The sequence below is a fragment of the Lepidochelys kempii genome, chromosome 1 (genome assembly GCF_965140285.1).
Source record: "Lepidochelys kempii isolate rLepKem1 chromosome 1, rLepKem1.hap1, whole genome shotgun sequence".
Taxonomy (NCBI): domain Eukaryota; kingdom Metazoa; phylum Chordata; order Testudines; family Cheloniidae; genus Lepidochelys; species Lepidochelys kempii.
Window position 1 is genome coordinate 167,933,080 of NC_136380.1, and position 15,973 is coordinate 167,949,052.

At 39.2% G+C, this 15,973-nt stretch overlaps 1 protein-coding gene across 2 annotated transcripts in view; it reads left to right on the forward strand.

The window, feature by feature from the left end:
- Positions 1-15,771, forward strand: part of LTN1 (listerin E3 ubiquitin protein ligase 1) — a 46,470-nt gene extending 30,699 nt beyond the window's left edge. The window contains exons 22-31 of one of the 2 annotated variants that reach the window (XR_012161199.2): positions 1,339-1,552; positions 1,885-2,122; positions 3,047-3,121; positions 3,662-3,848; positions 5,414-5,585; positions 6,901-7,121; positions 7,936-8,130; positions 8,753-8,920; positions 9,443-9,721; positions 14,643-15,771. Coding sequence is in view for 1 of the 2 variants with exons in the window: in XM_073362945.2 (XP_073219046.1) it covers positions 1,339-1,552; positions 1,885-2,122; positions 3,047-3,121; positions 3,662-3,848; positions 5,414-5,585; positions 6,901-7,121; positions 7,936-8,130; positions 8,753-8,920; positions 9,443-9,505 (1,533 nt within the window). In the remaining variant the exon portion in view is untranslated. Of the gene's footprint in view, positions 1-1,338; positions 1,553-1,884; positions 2,123-3,046; positions 3,122-3,661; positions 3,849-5,413; positions 5,586-6,900; positions 7,122-7,935; positions 8,131-8,752; positions 8,921-9,442 lie in introns of both variants that reach the window. The other variant, XM_073362945.2, reaches the window with a different exon arrangement.
- Positions 15,772-15,973: the final 202 nt, after the last annotated feature.

Below are 15,973 nucleotides of genomic sequence, written 5' to 3' on the forward strand. Positions count from 1 at the left end.
CCTTTTAGGGCACGGGGATTTGCAGCCCTGTAGAGCAAGCCCGGCTTTACTAAATGCCCGGCCGCATTGTCACAAAACAACACAGTCACACAGTCTTTAGCTGCTTTGAAACCAGCGGCTTGTCTTTCTGATTTCGAAATGCAAGTGTGGTTGGGCATTTTTTTCCAGAAGAGCCCAGTCTCGTCAGCATTAAAAACTTGTTCCGGGAGATAGCCCTTTTCTTCTATGATTTTCTTTAATTGTTCGGGGTAGGCTTTTGCTGCCTCTTCATTGGCAGATGCAGCTTCACTAGTAGTCTGCACATTTTTGAGGTTGAAGCAGTTCCTAAAACTGTTAAGCCAACCTTGGCTGGCTTTGAATTCCTTCTCATCAGAAGGCTGTCCCTCTTTGGCAGGAGGTTTGAACAGCACGTAGAGGCTAAGAGCCTTTTCTTGCAACGTGTTGCCATCGATAGGCACATGTTAACGGTTCATGTCTTCCAGCCATAAGTTTAATGCCTTTTCAGGCTTCACTAAAGTCTTATCATGCACCTGGCTCGTCACCTTAGCAGTTATTGGAGCACTTGATGCCACGGCTTGACGAATTTCTCTCTCCCGAATCTTGATGGCACGGATGCTAGATTCGTTGTGGCCATATTTACGTGCCACATTGGAAACCGACTTACTGTCTCTCAATAAGTCCAACGTAGCCAGTTTTCCCTCCCGCGTTGGAACAGATTGCTGTTTCTTCGGCTGAGCACCAGATGAAGTAGTTGGCTTGCATTTAGGGGCCATGTTGTACGAAAAATATGTATCTTTAAACACTAGAATCACACTCAGCGTGGTGAGATGCTCACACTATGAGAGGCACACGGGAACTGAGACCGACTGTGGAAACAGCAGATTCACGTCTCCCATCTCTCGCTGACTCCAAGGCATACGCTCATTGAGTGGAAAGGTGGGCGGAATTGTCCGCGCTATTTACAGGTATCTTGGTGTTTTTCTTTTTTTTTTTGCTGAGCGCGTATAGTTGAATTCGCGTAAGTTAAATGCGTGTATGATGCGACTCACCTGTACTGTATTTTATTTACTTTCATTGGGATCCAGCAGAAGTTTTTTAATAACCTTGTGAGGTCAAATACAAGGAGCTCTGAAGTGGCGTGAGCGCAGATTTGTCTTATTTACTGATTCTCATATAGTATATGTAGCGGTAACTAATACTTGCTTTTCCATCAAACATCTCAAAGCACTTGATGAACTACAAATTCTGCAGTGATATATAACTCTGTATAAATATAGTATAACACGACTGTCTTAAAGCAGAGTGAGGACTAAGAAATTACTGCCATTTTTTTTCCAGACAACAAGGGAAAACCATTCGCTTTATCATGTTCCACTTGTGCAAATTTTTGCCTGTGTCAGCTGTGACTTGGCTTCCGCCCTTAGTGCTTACTTCCAGGCAGCAACTCCTGAGGCTATCAAAAATCTTCCTATGAACCTGATCAGTGAATGGAAGGAATTCTTTTGTGAAGGCATTCACAACTTGCTGTTAACGTTGTTGGTAAAAGTCACAGGCAAGTATATGGCAATGACAAGCAGGGTAGTAGCTTGATAGGACAAGTGACCTGAGTAGAGGTATTTTTAAGTAGAATAGCTGACAGACTAGGTTTGACTTTATTATATTGAGTGCTCTATTCATATAGTTGTTAGACAGTATTTAACTAACTCATAATGGACGAGCAACAATCGGTGAAAAATATTTAAGGGATATAAAATTGCATGTGGATTTTTAAAAATATTTAGTCTTGGATAATTTAGATAAGTGGTTGTCTGTGATTGAACTCAGTTGTAACCATAACAAACTGAGCTACAAATGTAATTTTCTGTTTTTCTCCATTACGAACAGGGGAAAGCAAAGATGCATCTGAAAAATCCTTTCAGAACTCTATCCTGAAGTCCTTAGGTGAAGTTCTAACATACATTTCAAAGGACCAATTGTTGAACCACAAACTGCCAGCCAAGTTTGTTGCTGGCCAGAAAACAAACCTCCCAGATAACCTACAGACTTTGTTAAACACATTATCTCCATTGCTGCTATTCAGAGCTAGACCTGTACAAATCACTGTCTACCACATGCTATATAAGTAAGGAATCAACCAGCGATCTTTTCCTCTCTGTTTTTAAACTCTGTAGAATTTTGCATTTTGAAATGTGAGGAGACTAGTGAAATAGTTTTCCATTTGGAAAAACCACTAAGTGGTAATTTATGCACATGTAGTGAACTTTGATATACATATATTCAGTGTAAATACTGAGTAATTTTAGAACTGTTTTAATTTTAGCCTAATGTATTAACATAAAGGAAAAACTTTCGTTTTTAAGGAACATGCAAATGTAATTTGATTTTCTGACAGAATTGTGTATGTGCTTTAAGTATAGTATCAATATTACTACAATCCAGGGTTGCCTAAGTGTTTTCAGTCTAGCCCTGTGTTTTGAGATATTCATAGCTTTCCAAAACTTTTGTCTGTTGAGCTGAAATTTTCCTGGGTTGGTCTCTGCCTGAAGGTAAATTTTACTCAAGCGTTTGAGCCAAAACTCTTCAGACATTTGTGTATGAGGAAAGTGGGGAATAATTCTTCCTTATTCTCAAGATTCTTCTGAACTTTCTTTGGACAGCCCTAGTGCCTGAAATTTGGTACATATACTTGACTACCTTTCATGCAATTTATAAGGTACATATGACCTGAAACATAGGCTCCATAGCAGCTTATGCCTCTCATTTAGAGTGCCCTCAAAGGTCTGTAAAGGCTGATGATAGGCTTGTTCAGAAGTATAGATGTTAGGACTTCTGAGTCCTCCTAAAATAAAGATGAATAAAGGGAAAAACTGAGCAAGACTGTGTGCCTTCTGGCACCTGTAATTTAAGCAACCAGTTTTGGATGTGTGTCTTATAGACATTGCACTATTTTTAATAAATACATTGCCAACAGTTTAATGCTTTTCTTGATATACGACATAAATATTGTAGGCAGTAAAAATGAAAACTGGTTCTCTCAACTCCACAGGTTAATGCCCGAGTTGCCTAAATTTGATGATGAGGATCTCAAATCTTATGGTGATGAAGAAGAGGAATCAGCTTTGTACGTTTTCTTTCTGTTTTGACTTCAGTTCTGCATTTTTAAAGGGGATGGGGTGTTGCATGTCATGGGGTCAAGAGGGACTTTTAATCCGATATACAGCATTGCAAAAAGGAGCAGTTAGTTCAGTATTACCACTTGCCTAGGTGGTAAGAATGGATTGCGCTTTCTATTGTGTTTATCCAGCAGGAGCACACTGTGAGTTCTGCCCAAATATAAGTTAAAGCAATTCAAATAAAGGCCAGAGTCCTCCGTTCAGATCCCCATGGTAGCATTCAATCGCTATATTCTGCTCTTCCTACAAGAAGTTAATTGGAGGTCTGTCTATTTAAGGGGAGAGGAGTATTAAAATGTAATACTGCTGTGCGGACTGAGAAGAGTATTTCACTGTAAGAAGAGAGCTTCTTTTGATATATTTACATGTTTGGTACCAAGAGGATGCTGAGCAGGCTGTAAAAAATAAAACCATTTTGTGTTCTAAGAAAGTTTTATTTTGTATATTTCATCACTATGCCAAATATATAATGCCTTATCATTCTGTAGGTCACCACCTGCAGCTCTTATGTCTGTTCTTGCCACTCAAGAACTCTTTCTAGAAAACATCCTAGAATGCATTCCAGTTGGAGAGTATGCAGTTGTTCAGCCGCTGAGCGAAGAGTTCTGCTTTATTTTAGGATATCTTCTCACATGGAAATTAATACTAACTTTCTTCAAGGCAGCTTCTTCTCAAGTATGTATTTAATTAATGTTTTTTCTCCCAGTGGGTTTTCTTTACATTCCTATCTGGCCCAGGGTCCATTTACACCTGGCCCTGAAGTTTCCTCGTAATATTTTTCTTCCTTTTAAGTATTCAGTGGTTTCAGGCCTTCAGCTAATGCAGAATTAATGGTATTCTTTTTCGAACCCATCAACACTGAATACACTGATAGAACTCCCCTTTCCCTAGTGCTGAGCATTTCTTACACAGCACTAGTACTCTGCCATTAAGCTAGTAGTGGAATTCATGTGTTTGGCATGGCAATGCAGAAAGCTGCTATTACACCGAGTAGTAAATATAATGCTTTAAGAATTTTATTAAAATATATAATTTGTAAGCACTTTTTAAGCAGCCTCATTGGCTTTTTATTAATATTCTATTTATCCACCTGCAAAATGCTTACTTTACAATATTTAGAAATCTTCCTCAACAGGAAGCAAGACATCATCACTGTAGAACCTGTATATTAATGTTCGTGTAAGGAGAACAATCTTGCTGCAAGAGATACCTAATTTGAATTCAAACTATTGTTTGTAAATAGGAAGTATTTGGTGCATTTAATTAAATAGACAGCTGTAGTTAACCTTACTAGTTAACCACCAGAAGATCTTGTGATTCAATCAGTAAACAATACTTGAGGGATGTGGAACAGATTTTTTAAGGTAATGTGATAGTTCACAGTACAAGGCATATTGCGTACATTGTCATTCTTACAATTGATCTACTCTATGCATCAGTGACTCCTAATTTTAAATTTAGTATCATGTTACAAAGTATCTAAATCCCATTGAAGGAGTTGTCCAAAATAATGTAATTTATTACTGTTAAAGAGTGATAGAAACGTTATGACATTATATATCACATATACCAAAGTGAACCATTTGGATTCCTGTTCCATTTGTGGAGTTCACATTTGTAGGTATAGATGTAATGGAAATGAATTCTGTGTTAACAGCTCATTGGAAACAAAGCTAAAACAACATTCTAAATTTAGATTTTTCCTTTTCTCTTAGCTCATCTATTCAAGCACAAGATTGTTCTCTACAGTATGTTCTTGAGCTCTTGGTCTAGTCTAATTCAATAGCCTGAACCATGAGGCTTCCATCAGTTCACTTAAAAGATAGTAATAGATTTTGGTGTCAGAATGCTTTTCCAGATAAGCCTATATGTTGGACTGCCCTGACCAGTTTATCTCCATGCTTAATGTTTACATGTAGATGTCTGTCTGTCCTAGGTATTTATATAATCCTCATCATCATTAGTAGATGAGCATCTCACCATCTTTAATGTATTTACCCTTCCAACACCCCTGTTAGGTAGGGAAGTACTACCATTTCAAGATAGGAAACTGAGTTACAGACAGGCTTAAGTGGAGACAGGAAGTCTGTGGTGGAGCAAAGAATTGAATCAGAGTCTCCCAGGTCCTAGGCTAATGCCCTAATTGCTGAACCAAACTTCCTCTCTACATGGACACGTTCATATCAGAACGAGCTGCTTTTTATTAGGACTCATACATACTTTATTTTTCCCTGCACCAGCTGCGGGCTTTATATTCACAGTACCTTCGAAGAACTAAGAATCTGAATAAACTGCTTTATCACCTGTTCAGGCTTATGCCAGAAAACCCTGCCTTTTCAGGGCCAGCTACTGAAGTCCCAGATAAGGACACAAAAACTTTCTTTACAGAAGAACTTCATTTAGGTGTCAAAGGTTAGTAAAAATGTAGATGATATTTGTTCACTCGGAGTAACTTCAGCCTTAATAAGGTTAAAATATGCTTCTTAGTGAAATAAAATGATAAATCCTAGAGAAACATTTCCCTTCCTTAGTCTCATCACTGAGTTATTTCCAGAAAAAGCTGTGATGGGAAATCCTTAATACCAATTTATCTCTGAAAAGAATAGTGCCCTGTGTCTGCACACGTTCAGGGTTTAGATCAGGGGTTCTCAAACTGGGGGTCGGGACCCCTCAGGGGGTCGTGAGGTTATTACACGGGGGGGGGGGGGGGTCACGAGCTGTCAGCTCCACCCCAAGCTCCGCTTCGCCTCCAGCATTTATAATAGTGTTACATATTAAAAAAGTGTGTTTTTAATGTATAAGGGGGGGCGGTCACACTCAGAGACTTGCTGTGTAAAAGGGGTCATCAATACAAAAGTTTGAGAACCACTGGTTTAGATGGTGCAAGAAAGGGAAAATATTTAAGCCTACAATGTGTTCAGTCTGCATGCAGATTTCTTGCTTCGTTTCTTAAATGGACACTTTTAGGTAGCTTAAGCCAACTTTTAGATTGTCTATTTAAAAATATATATGAAGTTAATAAACATTTCTTCAAAATACTTAATTCATATTTGCATTCACATATTTGCAAATACAAATGTTGCAGCATAGTGCTAATGCATGAGAAACAGAGTGTTAAATTGTCTAGAGACAGAAGTTAAGTAGATTAGTTAATTTTCATTGTTCTACCAGAAAAGTGCAAAAAGCAAGTTAAACTTGAACATTATTTTTCCAATAATCTAAAGTGATATTGGTAACAGAGGCAAGGAAATACAGTTTCAAAATTAAAATGTTTGTTTTGATTTCATCATTTTCATATTACTATGTAACATAACCAAAATAAAATGAAAAGTTGTTTAGAAAGGAAATTGAAACGTTTCATTTTAAAAACAACCAAATGGAACGAACACTTGGACGCTGTTGGAACGATTTTCCCCTTTTTTGGTAAAATTTCAGCAAAACAAACACAACTTGGCAGAACATTTCAGTTTAGACACAGCTGCTTTCTCTAAGGGAAAATGGTTCCGTTTAAGTTTTTCTAACCAGCTCTAAATCTGAATGTTCGTAAGAAGGATAGCATTTATGGACAAGAGGGTTTGGGAATTGTTGATGTGCTTTCCACTGCTGGCAACAGGCTCTATCTTGTAATCAAATTATTAAAATAATGCTCCTATAGGCATGGGGCAGAAACAGTGCTTTGTCACCTATATGATATTTGACAAAATGTTTTTGATTTTTTCCCCCCAAGATACAACAATACTGTCATCTCAGATTCCACACTTGGCTTGCTCGGTGTATCATATGACATTGAAGGACTTGCCAGCCATGGTTAGGCTTTGGTGGAATAGCTGTGAGAAACGTGTCTTCAATGTTGTAGATAAATTTACAAGCAAATATGTCAGCAATGTACTTTCTTTACAAGAAATATCTTCTGTGCAGACTAGCACCCAGTTATTTAATGGCATGACGGTTAGTAAGGCCTTTATCTTCTCAAAAAGTTGTTTGTGAATTGTCTTGTAAAAACTGAATTATAAACTTTTCAATGTTTCTAAACCAGGCATTAAATACAATAAGGTGTTTTAAGTGCCATCTAAGTAAAGATCATTGAGATAATATCAATGGAATAGAACTATCAAAGGATAGTGGTCTCTTGCAGTTGTGACTGGAGCGAAATCCTGACCCTGTAGAAGTCAACAGTTCTGCCCTTGACTTCAGTGGAGCCAGGATTTTACCCTAGATCTTTATCAAAATGCTGTAATGGTCAAAGCAGAGATGTTGCTTTTTCAGAACCTGACTGATCCTCTAAAAATAAATAAACCAACTTTATTTCTATTATCGTAAATGTTTGATAGCATAATTTAATTTGTTATTGGTTTAGTAGGATGACATTTGTTCGCTATAGAATTGCTGACTTCCTGTACTTGGAATAGTGTAGACAATCTTGGTGCATGTACTTCAGTCAGAGAGGTTATCCATATCAGTGCTCTTTTCTGCAAGACCACTAGCAATATGGTACCTTCTGGCTAGTGTAATTTTTTTTAAGTTTATCCATGATTGTCAGTCATCTTTCAATCTGATTGGCTGGTACCAGTTCTATTTAGTTGGCATGACAAAGGTTGGCATTTTTCTTTAATGAAAAGATTTGTCAGTCACTTGTTTTCCTGGTCCAAGTATATGCAGTAAATTATGGATGTTTCATGTAATAGAAAAAGCCTTGAGAAAGTGTATGTTTAACATAAAGTGAGATCTCGCCAGTTTTTTGAATGTTTCTGTTTTTCTGTAGGTAAAAGCTCGGTCTGCTACTCGGGAAGTGATTGCTACCTATTCAGTTGATGATATATTTATTGAACTGATAATACAGCTTCCGCCAAATTACCCACTGGGCTCAATAACAGTTGAGAGCGGAAAGAGGGTTGGTGTGGCTGTTCAGCAGTGGCGCAATTGGATGCTACAGTTAAGCACATACCTCACTCACCAGGTGAAGTTTTAGGCAAAACCCTTGGTTTTGACAACTTAGGACATACAAACAGTGACACAAAAATGGTAGAACAATCTTAGCAATATAGTGTTGACTGAAATATAACACCAGGATCTACATCTGTGGATGATGAACCATTACAGTCTCAAAACTTCCCCTAACATGAGACCCTCTAAAATTGGGTGGGTTGGTTGGTAATTATGGATGTCACTCTACACTTGTGATGATAAGAAACTAACAAAACGATTAATGCAGATAGTTTTATAAATGCTCTTAAATGCACGTTGTCCACTACAAGTTCTGTAGAGAGGAACATGTCTGGAAGCCGACGGATACGTTATAGGATACTGTCCATTGTAGTTGAAATACATGGCTTTATTTGATTATGTACATTAAAATTGTACATGTTTCATCCCTTTACCACACCCTTCATACATAGCATGTCATCTTCGATTAATTTTTCAGGATAGGGTCCAAGTCCCCCTATGTATGTATACAACACCTCATACAATGGAGCCCCGGTCCTGCTTGGGGCTTCTGGGAGTTACTAGAATAGAAATAAGAGATGTTCTAAAATGTTAACACATCACTGATTGCTGTTGTGACTCTTTCCCTCTGTTAGAATGGAAGTATTATGGAAGGCTTGGCTTTGTGGAAAAATAACGTGGATAAACGGTTTGAGGGCATTGAAGATTGCATGATCTGTTTTTCAGTCATTCATGGTTCCAATTATTCTCTTCCCAAAAAAGCCTGTAGAACATGCAAGAAAAAATTCCATTCAGCCTGTTTGGTAAGTACCCAGAGTTGGTCTTGTGTACATGTTTGTATTTTGCCTAAATTTAAAATCTGGTTCAAATTGCAGTATGTAAACTATATTAAAGCTGACAAAATAGTAATCATGAGTATATCAGAAAAGGTTGATGTCTGTATTGCCATACAAAAGAAAAGTACTGCTTCTCTAACCGTATAATTCCAAGAGAGTTCTCACTTGTGGATCCTATCTTCTTAAAATGACACCAGACAACAGAGAGAATCCTGGAGGGTATCTTTCAGAAACTAATGTTGTGTTTTATGTTTGTATTTCATATGACTTTGCTTCTGTTAGGGGAAGTTACTTATGCATGGTTTATTGGACAAATAACTTTTACTAGACTATTTAGTATTTGGTAGCTATCTTCACTGGCAAATTATGTCACTATATCTGATAAAACCTTACACCTGTCAAACAAAACTGAATGAAAGTGTTCTAATGTAAAGCTCTTTTAAAATTCATCATATGTTCACATTTTATATGTTTCTGTTTTTCTTTCAGTACAAATGGTTCACATCTAGCAACAAATCCACCTGCCCACTTTGTCGAGAGACCTTTTTTTGAAATACAGTGCTCTTCCTCTTCAATAAAATGAACAATGTAGTAAATGAAGAGGAGGCACTGGTCCTGTCAAGAACTGTACATTGAAGGAAGTCAGCTTACTTTTGGGAAATAATATCAGAAATATCTTAAATTGTTTGACTAAAGGGATGATCCATGTTGATCTCTGGACTGTTGTTGTAAAGGTTCTGAAAGACTTTGATATAAAAGAAAATATATGTAAGAATAGTTTATTTTAATTTGTATATTTTTTAAAATGTTAAAGTATTCTAAAAAGTCAGAGGTGATTTCAATAGTTATGTTTTCACCGAAGTACTGTTCAAGAATAACTCAGTCAATTAAGCCTACCTAAGTACAATCCAACACACTGTTACACACTTAAGCAGGATGGCGTTTCTAATTTACAGGTGCATTTAGTGTAGGTGGCATGAAGATCTGAATTTCTGGAACCATTAAATTTGCATTTATAAATGCTTCTCATATTTGAATTATTAGCTGCAGCTGCTATTGCATTAAAGTTAATTTAAAGCATGTGATAAAACATCAGTGGTAATTTAATGTTAAATCCTGATCTGAAATACAAGGTAATCTAAAGTATTTATAAACTGAACGTTAATAGTATAACCCCATTTTTTAATTTCTAAGATTGAAAAGTTCAGCAGGTAAAGTCAGAGAGAGAAGTTAAAGAAGAGGAAGGATACCAACCAGCTGTTGTGCTCTCATTAGTGCTGCTTTCTTGATCTACAGTTGGTGAAAACCTTAACATTTTAATGAAACTTTATGCTCCACTGACATTCTCCAGTGATCATAGGGATTTAGCTTAATAACTGAATTTAGTGTTTGTTGCAATTTAAAATTGTTTCACTAGTAACTTCCATTCATATAAGTTCATTTTCCAGAGAAACATGTTCAGAACATATAGCCCATTTTTACTTTGAAGCTATGTTATTTCATGTGTTAAATATGTGGATCCATAAAGTCACACAGTGCAAGGGGAGAAATAGGCCTATTATGTCAATGTTTCGAAGCCTGTGGGATTGTCCTGTTTTTCTTTGTCTTTTGGCCAATGGATTTTCTGGAAAAAAAACAAACCCTAAATTTTAAGTGACTCGTGCTTTAGGTATCCAGTTAGACCAGGAGTGGGCAAACTTTTTGGCCCGAGGGCCACATCGGGGTTGTGCAACTGTATGGAGGGCCAGGTAGGGAAGCCCCTGCCTCCCCAAACAGCCTAGCCCCTTCCCCCTATCCACCCCCTCCCACTTCCTGCCCCCCTCAGAACCCCTGACCTATCCAATGCCCCCCCCCGCTCCTTGACCCCTAACCGTCCCCCAGGATCCCACCCCTTATCCAACCCCCCCGCTCCCTGTCCCCTGACTGTCATGACCCCTAACCACCCTCCAGAATCCCACCCCTTATCCAACTCCCACTGCTCCCCATCCCCTGACTACTCCTCACCACAAACCTCCACCCCATCCAACCGCTCCCTGTCCCCTGGCTGCCCCCAGGGATCTCCTGCTCTCCACCCCCTTACCATGCCCACCATGCTGCCCAGCAGGCTATAGCACTGGCAGCGCAGCACGCAGAGGCTGCAAGGGAGGAGGGGCGAGGGGCTAGGCTCCCCGGCCGGGAGCTCAGGGGCCAGGCAGGACGGTCCCAAGGGCTGTAGTTTGCCCACCTTTGAGTTAGACAGATCTTTGAAAGGGGCCTGATTTTCAGAAGGTGAGTGCTCAACCTTGTCTCAAAACCAGGCCCTTTCAAGGTGGGCACCCAGAATCACTTGTAGCTTTTGAAAAGACACGCTGACATGTATTGTAGATACAATAGATCAGTAGTGCCAGCACGAAGCTGCTTGTGGAGAACTTCTGCATTTTGATGATCTTTTATTAAAGAAAGCAAAAGGTGGTATTTTAACATCCATCTCTGAAAAAACATATTAAAGGGAAACAATTAGTTTCCATAATTTTGATACTTTAACAGAAATGCTTCTCATGTTTTTATAGTAATTTTATTAAATATTAATCATTAGTCTACATGATTGTTTACTGCAGATTAGGAGACAATTTCTGCTGGATTAATGAAACAGCTGGACACCTTTATTAGTTAGTAGCCCAGATCTTGTGAATTGCACCTACCACAGAAAGCTTTAAATGGCTCGCAAGTCGGTTCTGTTCCGTATCCTGTAGTCCAGACTTCAGTAGTGGGAAGCAATGCCTTTCTTCTATAAAGTATCTGGATGTGGCACCTCTTTTGCTAGCCAGTGCCTGCCCTTTGGTGATCCACAACTGTTTAATCTCTTACACTAACAATTTTTGAAAGAGGATTAACCTTAAAACATTGGCAGAATAACTGTAGAGCAGAATATGAAATGTAGGGTCTTGATCTTCAAGTCACTGCTACCTCTAAGGGTGAAATCCTGGCCCCACTGAAATCAATGGCAAAACTCATTGGCTTCAGTGGGGCAGGATTTCGCCCCAATTTATACTAGTTGCCTACATACTGTGTGCTCTGCTATGTTTTACTACAAATACTTGAGTCACAAAATATAGATGAGTAACATCGACTGTCCTAGTTATAATAACATCTAGCTGTTCTAATCCCATTTTATAAATATCTCAAGGACTGAGAACAGTCTGTTTAGCTGGACCCTTGTAGAATTTTCTAATTTTAAATGCATTTAAATGTAGCTCAGCGTCAGTCACCATTGAGACATATGGGATATTCCCTTCGTGCCTGCATTTTATGGGGATGGTAACACAGCTGCTGCTGCCCACAGCCCCTTTGGCTTGCTGCCTAATCTTCTGCCTCCATGGCAGCAGTTCAGTGGTAGTTGACTTTACTCCCAACCATTTCTTTGCCAACTTTAATTTTAACCATTTTGTGGACAGTAGTGACAACGTTTACTCATCCTTCATCCCTCTCCATCAGGTGTATTGTGATGTCAGCCAGCTGGAATCGCCACTGCAGGCCTCCCTCTCACCTAAAAACTATGACAGAAGTGACCTATAAATAGGGCCCTATCAAATTCACTGCCATGAAAAACACGTCACAGACCATGAAATCTGTATAGTGTAGGGTAAAGGCACACAAAACACCAGATTTCACGGGCTCCTGACCAGCAGCCACCGCCCCTCTCCAGCTGCTCAGCCTTAGAGGCAGGGCCACCGCCAGCAGCAGCAGGGAAGTAAAAGTAGCACCAACACACTCCCCCCTACAATAACCTTGCAACCCTTCCACAACTCCTTTTTGGGTCAGGACCTCTACTTTTACAACACTGTGAAATTTCAGATTTAAATAGCTGAAATCATGAAATTTATGATTTTTAAAGTCCTATGACCTTGAAATTGACCAAAATGGACCATGAATTTGCTGGGGCCCTACCTATAAACACTAAGCCACATCAAAGCACTGTTCTATAGGTGATGCAGCATTTATAGGCTCTTCAGAGGGTGAATTATGCCCTGCCTGTTCACAGCTAGCCCACCCTTGCAGTGCCACAGTAAGCCCACAGAAAAGAAGTATTTGTGGCACCTTCGAGACTAACAAATTTATTTGAGCATAAACTTTTGTGAGCTACAGCTCACTTCAGCAGACAGTAAGGTTAAGTCACCACCTTGGCCCAGAGAGCTGAAACTCCAATAAAGGAAAATTGGGAAGAGGTGATGGAACATATTAGGGAGAGAATCCAAAGATAAAGCAATTCACCAACTGGCCAGCTGTTCTCAGGGTAGACATGAGCCAGAAGAAAAGAAGTGAGTCCTACTCTCCCTGGCTAATACAGCAGGGCTCCTACCTAGCTTCCCTTCTCCCCAGTATGAATCGGGACTGCCACAATGAGACCCCATCTAATGAGCAGTGGGATTGGGATTGAGGGGGAGAACAGGGAGACATAGCTAGAGGGCTGAAGGCACTAAATAGCTGCAAGTTCCCACTGCCTTTGTTGGGTAGCAATTCCTGCAAAGCAGACGCATAGGGCCAAAAGGGTAAGAAAAAATGTAAAAAATTTATCCAGGTATTCATCCTCTGACTCCACTATCTCTACTGTGGAAAGAGAGCTCTCGGATTCAGGCTCGGAGAAGGGCTTAGGAAAAAAAGCAGCAAAGGTTTCCAACCCCCAATAAGTTTAACACCACATGCAGAAAGGTTGCATCTGCCATCCAGAGCCAGATCTGGAACAAGCACAAGTCTAAGGACAAATATCTTCTTTCCATATCACTGCCTGAGACAGCCATTTTGATCATTAATTTTGGGGGAAGACTTTCTCTCTCTCATTCTACTATCTTATCCCTTCCTTTCTTACCCAATAACTTCCATTCTGGTAGTAGCGTCTCCCATAATTATACCCCTTCCGGATGGCTTTGTAGCAAAGGAACAAAATTAAATTTTATCTAGTTTGTTAGCTAGTTAGCCTACTGCACATATGTTTACTGGCTGGCATTGAAGCGGTTGTTACTCATCGTTCTATGAGTTTTTATAAACATTTGAAATAAAAGGTCTGGTGCAAGCTGGAGAAGGGAGCATGATCAGTAAAAGCAGCATTATAGCTGAACTGAACTGAACTGCAGGTAGGAGAGGAATAGCTCATACTTCTTAGAATTGTGGGAGACTCCGCTAGCAGAAAGGAAATTATTGACTAGAAAACTTCCTATTCTTAAATATATAAGTAGAGCCCTTTGTTTTTGGTTTTTATTTTATTTAATTTTTCCTGGGAATTTATTAGTGTTTGTTACCACAAGAACAAAAACAGTTGAAAATCAGTCCAAAAAAACATTAATAATTGTTCTCGGTAAATAATGGGGCTTATTGTGGTGGACAGAAAGACAGGGGAAAAAATATTCAGTAGATTAATGCTTTGAATTCCGTTCATCAGCATGGTTTATTGCAGAACTAAAAGAACTCAAAACACAATGCCACCTGTGAGTTTAAGAAAACAAAACTTTTCATTTGAATAAACAGTTTACTGTTGTAGACTTAGAACTATTAGCGTATAAATATCTACATTTAATTATTGGGCCACACCATTTGCAGCGCATACACTCAACTTCATCCTTTTCTCCTGTTTTTGTTTTTTTAAAGCTTTCGAATACTTTCTTGTGTTCTGAAACATATTCTGATACAGATTTTCATTTTCGTCCCATTTTAGTGTGTCGAATCTTTAAACCGTTATCTGCTAACAGCTTGAAATGTGTATATGGTGGGCGTGAGATTCAACAGTATGTTCAGATGCACACCCACTTCAGAGCGCACGTGCATGCCTGTTTGTTTACTGTGTGTATCTTCTTGACTAATACGTAGCCTTACTTCAACGGGCAGCTTTGCATATACACACAGCCTAATCATAGAATTCTATGATGTGTGTGTGTATATATATATATATATATATATTATATGCAAATTAGAGAATTGGGCCAAAAGAAATCTGATGAGGTTCAACAAGGACAAGTGCAGAGTCCTGTGCTTAGGACGGAAAAATCCCATGCACCGCTACAGACTAGGTACCAACTGGCTAAGCAGCAGTTCTGCAGAAAAGGACTTTGGGGTTACAATGGACGAGAAGCTGGATATGAGTCAACATTTGCCCTTGTTGCCAAGAAGGCCAATGGCATTTTGGGGTGTATAAGAAGAAGCATTGCCAACAGATCGAGAGACGTGATCATTCCCCTCTATTCAGCACTGGTGAGGCCTCATCTGGAGGCCAACTGTGTCCAGTTTTGGGCCCCACACTATAAGAAGGATGTGGAAAAATTGGAAAGTCCAGCAGAGGGCAACAAAAATGATTAGGGGACTGGAACACATGACTTATGAGGAGAGGCTGAGGGAACTGGGATTGTTTAGTCTGCAGAAGAGAAGAATGAGGGGGGATTTGATAGCTGCTTTCAACTACCTGAAATGGGGTTCCAAAGAGGGTGGATCTAGACTGTTCTCAGTGGTGGCAGATGACAGAACAAGAAGTAATGGTCTCAAGTTGCAGTGGGGGAGGTTTAGGTTGGATATTAGGAAAAACTTTTTCACTAGGAGAGTAGTGAAGCACTGGAATGGGTTACCTACGGAGGTGGTGGAATCTCCTTCCTTTGAGGTTTTTAAGGTCAGGCTTCACAAAGCCCTGGCTGGGATGATTTAGTTGGGGATTGGTCCTGCTTTGAGCAGGGGGGTGAACTAGATGACCACCTGAGGTCCCTTCTAACCCTGATATTCTATTCAGACTAATGTATTATCATAATACATATATCTCATGCAATGTATTGTATTTTCCAATAAAACAAGTTATTTTTTATATATTTGAATGATACAAAAGTAGGGTGAAAATCAGAAAAAAAAAATGAATAATACTTCTTGTAAAACCCAGGAATTTTTCAGTAAAAACCGGTTTAATCTGAAAACAAAGGGGCTTAAATATAGGGAGATAATCAGACCATACAAGTCTCCAGCCCATACATTTTATGGTGCATTAGTATAGGAATGGTATCATACCAT